Raw genomic sequence first — 7,312 nt, 5'->3', positions numbered from 1 at the left:
TACAGTGGTACCTCAGGTTACGAACGCCCCAGCATACGAAATTTTCAGGATACGACATGAAATTCGAACATATTTTTGCTCCACGATACAAACAAAAACTCACCATACGACGTTACATTAGTTCGCATTTTTCATTTGTTTTTGTTACTACAGTTATAATTTTTAATGTATTACTTGGCTTTAATTTGAGTATGTTTTTCGTGTTGGAACGAATTATTTGGTTTTACATGTAATCGTATGGGAAAAGATGATCCACCTTACGACATTTCCATGATACGATCTCAGTTTCGGAACGGATTAATTTCGTATCCTGAGGTACCACTGTATCAGTATTTCAATATACTAAGAAATAAGCCTAGTATCTGTTGTATAGTTTGAGTGGTAAAATTTTAAGATTTTTCTCAGACTTATGAATAACCTATATTTAAATATATTATTTTATGCAGAAACTTTAAAATGATTTAATCAGCATTAAATAATACAGATAGATTTACATCTTAAGCAATTAAAAAAATATTGCATTTTACAGGCTGTAACTGATATACAGGTATCCCTCGTATAACATGGTAGTTACATTCCGAAAAAGTCCTATGTTATGCAAATCTGTGCTATACAAAACAACATACTAATGCAAAACATAGGGTTAGGTTCCAAAAGTTAACAAAAGTATACTATTTTTTTCGTTACTAAAAGAAATATACTTATTAAAGCAATTGATAATTTATTTCCAGTCAATCATGATTGTTAGTTAAAGTACTGTATTATGCATTAACATTAATTTTAGTTAAATGAGGGCATTTTCTTTTTACAAAGTATCTCATATTCTGAGCTTTTTGTTATCTTAATCAGAAATATCAGCAATGTCTTCACTTTTTAATTTTTATTATAAAGGAATTTTTTATAGATGACAAAATAAAAATATGTTATTAATTGAAAATTTATTCTAGCTGGTCAGGTTTGTTCATTTGAGTACCAAGCAATTTTTTCTAGCATTTGTGTTCAAGTACTGAATTGTTCGAATTAGGAACAGTTTTGGATACCGAGATGCTGCATATTTTGTTCATCAATTTTTACAAATGATTACTTACCAACAGTTAAAAAAGGTTTTGTAACACTTAGCTAAACATGTTTAAATAAACTTTATTAAATACTACAGTTAATCTATAAAAACAAAACACACTGATAGTCTTAACCTTTCAACAGTGGGATAGTCAGGTATGGTGCTATCCCAAAGTAGTGGAGAATAAATGTGAGAAATTTTTAAAGTATTTTTCCATGCATTTTTTCTCATTACTGTTTCAGAAAAAGTTTCTGTAAACAGTTATCTAGTAAAGTCTTTTTTTATTGTTACATAATTTATTTTTTATGTGAATTTTTTTTGCAGTAGTTTTTGGTGATACCCCCAAAAGAATTTAACAGATATATCCGTCCCTCATCACCGCCACACGATTGCCCTGGATGGATATATCTGTCCCTCACTGTCGAGTGGTTAAGCCGTTATGGGCTAGTATGAAAGCAATGATGAGGACACCTGGTTGATAGCTTTCCTATCAGTTTTCCTTAAAATAAATCTGATGAAAGGCACAAAACAAATTGAAAAATTCAATAATCTAAAATCCAGGGGCAAATTTGAAACAACATGCATGCTTACTTGAATAAAAAAAAAATATAAAATAATAGAGTTTGCACTTAAAAGTTGTGAAATTTTGTATGGAGGATTTCCCAAATTCTCGAATTGTATTAGAAAGATATTGGAAAGTGTTTTATGGGGGATTTCCCCAATTTTCAAATCATGTTAGACTGAAACCATGTTGTAGAAGTGCCTCATTGTACAAGGGATACCTGTATTTATACAAAATTGGATATGTCTGTTAATAGGGTGCAGGAAATATCATACATCAATGAAATTGTAATAACTTACTTTTACTTTATGCATTTTACAGTCATTTAGAAAGTGCATAAATGAATTTATTAAGGTTTGATTATCTCTTATAACTGATATATTTAATTAATTAATTATAAGGTATAAGTATTGGTTTCAGTATCAAAAACTGTTATGTATAATGGAGGAAATGACTATCTTTTATAGTGAAAATAAAAGATTCACTTTCTTTATCACTTACAAATTAGTTTTTCCATAATTTAATCAATACTCTAGCATTTAATAATACATTAACAAACAAGGAATATAACTTGTATATGAGAGTTGTATAATTTATACCATATTTTCATGCATATAAGAGCTTTTATAGATGGGGTAAAATCAGCACTATATTCTGCATTTGCAAAGTACCTAAAAAACTCACTACTTTTAAAAAAGTTTATAGTATCAGAAGCATTTTTTATTTTCAATAAAGGGTTTCACAGAGATGCCACTGAATAGGGTGCAGTGCTCTCTCTTATAAACCAAAACAAGCTGGCACACACAAGAGCATGCCTCTTATATGCAAGATATGCTCTTATAAGTGCAGCAGGACATTGTTTCAAAGAAAGAAACAAGTGATTTTCACATATAAGAGCCTGTTCTTACGTGCAATATATGGTAAATTATTGATAGTAATTCTTTTACAGAAATATAAAAAATATTATATACTTTCTTAAATTTTTGATTGGGAATACACAACTGTATCTTTATAGCAGTGTATTAGTGACAATAGTATAGTATTAAAAATTTCAAAATCAATAGTATTCAAAATTTATTTGCAAGTATATAAAATTTTATAACAGTGATTCTCAAACTTTTTTGAGACACTGTCCCCTTGGTTCCATAAACTTATACCCATTTTCTCTTGTGTGAGAAAGGCTTGAACATTCACATTTCAGTATGAATTGGCCAAATCTGTAACAGGCATGAATAAACCACCCTAGTGCCCAAAAGAGAGAGTTAGAAAAAAGAAAAATTATTGATAATCAAAAATTCCATGTCTGTATAGAAACCTTCATTTTATTACATGTATTTCGAATTTTTTAGGAAAATTGATGAATAGTACATAAGAATATTTGTTTTATTAAATGTTCAGTTCGTAATATCTAATCTATTTGTTTTTATGCTAGATCGGATGTTGGAATTACTCCCGTGCATCTTGCTGTGATTTATGACCTTTCCGAAACACTTTTGCATCTTCTCGAACATGGAGGAGATCCTTTAGTCATCGACAAAAATGGATTTAATTCATTACAAATTGCAAAAGAACGAAATTCCTACAAGTGTATAGAATTAATTCAAAACTATTTAAAAGAAGCAAAATCTAGTAAAAATTGTAATTCTAGTCATTATGAAAAATTTTCAATAAAACAGGAATGTCAGGATGTGAATTCTGATACATTGTCTAAAAAATTTTCAGAAATCTGCATTACATCAACTACATTAGTAAAAAGCAATAATGGCAGTGATCTCAATAGATCAACAAATAATTTCATTTCTGAAAAAGATTATTTAACAATGTCAAATAATGAAATCAGACAACAACTGTTGAAATTTGAAGATAATCCTGGACCTGTAGTAGATAGCACTAGAAGTTTATATATTAAAAGATTGCTTGTATATAAATCTAGACAGGCTAATACTAAAATTCTTGGTAAGATTTACTTTAAATGTTTTTTAAACTTTATAGTTATTATGATAAGCAAATTGAAATTTGACAATATAGACAACTATTAATAGATAGATTATATTAGCGAGGTTGAGGCTGAAGTTTTCATCTCTAAAATGTGAATGTCAAACATCGAATGCTGCTTACAATGTAGCGACGTTTAACGTTCATGTTTAGAGATGAAAACATCAGCCACAATCTCACTATTATAAATAATATTTTGATAATTAAATCTTAAAAGTTAACTATAAAATATTTTTCATTCTATCAGTTTTAGATGTATTTTAATTCATATTTTATGTTTAAATTTCAATTTATCTAATGTATAAGCTAGAAATGTTCAAAAATCTGACACAAATGAATATATAACATACAAATATTGATAATTAATAATATTGATAAAAAGTAAAAAAACTCATATTTTTACTATTGTTTGCAGTATTCTTAAATATTAATGACTAGTTCATTGTCAGATTTCAAGTTATTCATAACACAAAAATATGCTGATGTATAAAATTTTTGTAATTTTTCAGATCCTATTACTGAAATATCATTAATTTTAGAAGATAAATTAAATTTATTACATTACATCTGTTTAGAAAGAGAAATAAATAGTAACTTTTCTGAGCAGAATTCAAAGAAGAAATGGAGAGGAGGAAATCAGAAATTGTCTTTTGTGTATTTTCTGTTAGATCCCAGAAATACAAAAGATCTACCTTCAAGAAGTTGTGAACTATCATTCTGGGAAACTTTTCAAATATTTCTTCTCAGTATATTCTATGTAGGTAAAGGAAAACAAACTAGACCATTTGATCATTTGAAAGAAGCATTAAATTTCCAGGATAAGAAAAATATTAAGGTAATAATTACTGAATTGTATAACAATTGAAAACAAGGGCATTAGCCCATTCTCTGAGGAATCCAGATTTCAGTTTGGATTGAATCTATAGTAATGCTTGTGAGTGGCTTGACCTAAGTTTGTGAAGTTCATCATTCTATTACTGTGATGAATATAAAAAGATATCCTCTTAATGCCTACAGGCCAGAAAAAGTTAAAACTTGTACTTAAATTTTGAATTACAAAATTTCTGTGATTTTTCTAAAAATTCATTATTCTCTGTCTTACCATAATGCAATTTTAATTCTTATTAAATGTTTTAATATATTTTTTATATTGGTAGCTTACACCAAAGATAAAGCAGATACTTGATATCTGGGACTCAGGATATGGAGTAATTTCACTTCATTGTTTCCATAATATCATACATGTCGAAGCTTACACCAGAGAAGCTTGTATTTTGGATGCGTTAGGTAAATGTAATTTAAATTAATACAGTTACTTAAGTTTTATTATGAATTAATTTTTTTTGGTAAAAAATTTCATATTTTTTAAATTTTATATCCTTATACTCATTGACTTTACATTAATTTTAAAAAATAGTTGCTAATTAAAGAAAAACATCAGTGCTTGACCTTTAATGACAATTTTTTCCTGACTTGCCTATCAGTTTTGAAATAAGTGAAAACAAACAATATCATGCTGCTTAATAATATATTTATAAGGTAAAACCTCATTTATGTGGCCACTCCTGAAAATCCCTAGTAAAACTGCATAAGTTTTAATATAAATCAAACTCCATCTTGGTGGCCACCTCACCCAAGTGGTTAAGATAGAAGTGGCCTAAATTGACATTTATTCCCATTTACATGGCCAACAGAAAAGGTAAAACCTTCATTCCTACTCTCAATGTATTATTTAAAGCACCTTAAATAGAATTCAGTGTTATTGCTGTACTTGTTGAACAGTTTGACAAGATCCCTCCAATACATAATGATCAAATTTTAAAAATAAATCTTTATTTACATTTGACAAATTAAAATTCCTCATTAAATTTGTTTTCAGAACTTAGTAAGAAGAAAGACAACAGCATATTTGTCAATAATTTTATACAAAATCTGATATATTTTTGCAAAATACAACCTGTATCTTTCTTGAACATATTCATATTAAACACAGTCAATATTTTAAGTAAATTTTTGATGATTAGTTGACATATAAATTTAATGTTGATATAATTAAGTTTAATCTATTATTTGACTTTAAACAAAAAAAAATCAAAGTAATTCAGATCAGAACTATTTATTATACAATAGCTCAAATCACTGTTATAGTCATAATTTTGAAAAATAAAAATATATTATTTATGTTTTATATAGGATTAGATAATATAACTAATCAAAGAAGGGGAGAATACTATGGGATAGCAGAATCATGGAGTATGACAGACAAGAAGAAATTTGGTTATTACCTCTTGTATCGAGCAGCATCTATATTTTTACACGAAGGAGAGAGACCGTTATTCAAGGATGATATAACCGATTAGAACTTTTATTATATCAATTATTTTATATTGTTTTATTTGGCAAACTGAATGATGAACTACAGTTCAAAAATTATGTAAGAAACTGAAATATATTGTATACTATTTATATGAAACAAGATGTAATGTAAAAGTTATAAAAAAAAATAAGTTTGTAATTGGTTTAAGAATGAGAACAATTTGCATAAATAAAAACAATGTATATAATTTTATTTAAATAAGAATAAAATAAATATATGAATATGTTTGTAATGAAATATAATCATTAGAACAAACTAACCTATTGTATTTATGCAAACAAAAAGATGCATTAAACTATTACACATATACAGTGGTACCTCAGGATACAAAATTAATCCGTTCTGAAACTGAGATCGTATCATGAAAATGTCGTAAGGTGAATCATTTTTCCCCATATGATTACATGTAAAACCAAATAATTTGTTCCAACACGAAAAACACACTCAAATTAAAGCTAAGTAGTACATTAAAAAAAAAAAGTACAGTAAGGAAAACACTGAAAAATGTGTTTTGTAGTTGTAAATGTATAAATAACCATAATAGAATAATAATTGATTAAAAAAAAAATGTAGTTTTATTTGCACTTTACCTTTGAGGATAGACGACGGTGGAGGTGTAAACTGATGGTGGAAGAGAGGGAGAAGGAAAATGATACTAAAACTTTCATAACACAAAGTAACAATAACTTAGAAATAAGTTAGAAAAGATAAAAAAATTTGTGTTGTTATATATATATATATTTATTTTTTTTTAATTTTTATTCACTGCTTTTTGCTTTCTTTCCTTCACTTCCACCAGCACTTTCACTGGATAGAGGTTGCTTGGTAAAATATCTATGCAAAGAGGTTTGGATTTGCCTACTTTTTAAAATGTTTCTAAAATGACTTAGGCAAATGTCATTACTATGAGCAGCAGTATGGCCAGTGTGAACCTTTTTGGGATGTTTCTTTTCAATAAAATCAGTCACTTTATGATAATACCTCGAGATTTCCTTTATCAAGCGAGATCCTTCCACGACAAAGCAAAATGTGGACTGAGACCAATGAACAGAAGTGAATAAAACATGGCGCTGCAAACTAATGTAACTTCATATGGTGAGTTTTTGTTCGTACCGTGGAGCAAAAATATGTTCGAATTTCATGTCGTATCCTGAAAATTTCGTATGCTGGGGCGTTCGTATCCTGAGGTACCACTGTATAAATTTTAAACACTGAAATTTTAAGAAAATGAATATTATAGGATTAAAATCATACACTATGGATGGAATCCCAGTAATATAAATGTTGAGATGTTGTGCCATACTATTCCATGTTACTT

At 28.0% G+C, this 7,312-nt stretch overlaps 1 protein-coding gene across 2 annotated transcripts in view; it reads left to right on the top strand.

The window, feature by feature from the left end:
* LOC111627106 (ankyrin repeat and LEM domain-containing protein 1-like) overlaps positions 1 to 6,279 on the top strand; it is a 16,588-nt gene extending 10,309 nt beyond the window's left edge. Inside the window, exons 3-7 of one of the 2 annotated variants that reach the window (XM_023370664.1) lie at positions 3,055 to 3,251; positions 3,345 to 3,578; positions 4,127 to 4,452; positions 4,775 to 4,904; positions 5,811 to 6,279. In XM_023370664.1, the coding sequence (XP_023226432.1) occupies positions 3,055 to 3,251; positions 3,345 to 3,578; positions 4,127 to 4,452; positions 4,775 to 4,904; positions 5,811 to 5,977 (1,054 nt within the window). In that variant the 3' untranslated portion in view covers positions 5,978 to 6,279. Of the gene's footprint in view, positions 1 to 3,054; positions 3,579 to 4,126; positions 4,453 to 4,774; positions 4,905 to 5,810 lie in introns of both variants that reach the window. The other variant, XM_023370663.1, reaches the window with a different exon arrangement.
* The last annotated feature ends 1,033 nt before the right edge of the window (positions 6,280 to 7,312 follow it).

The sequence above is a fragment of the Centruroides sculpturatus genome, unplaced genomic scaffold, assembly GCF_000671375.1.
Source record: "Centruroides sculpturatus isolate CEXI.00-Female unplaced genomic scaffold, Cexi_2.0 scaffold334, whole genome shotgun sequence".
Taxonomy (NCBI): domain Eukaryota; kingdom Metazoa; phylum Arthropoda; class Arachnida; order Scorpiones; family Buthidae; genus Centruroides; species Centruroides sculpturatus.
The sequence above is the reverse complement of the archived record's forward strand: the minus strand, read 5'-3'. Positions and strand labels throughout refer to the sequence as shown.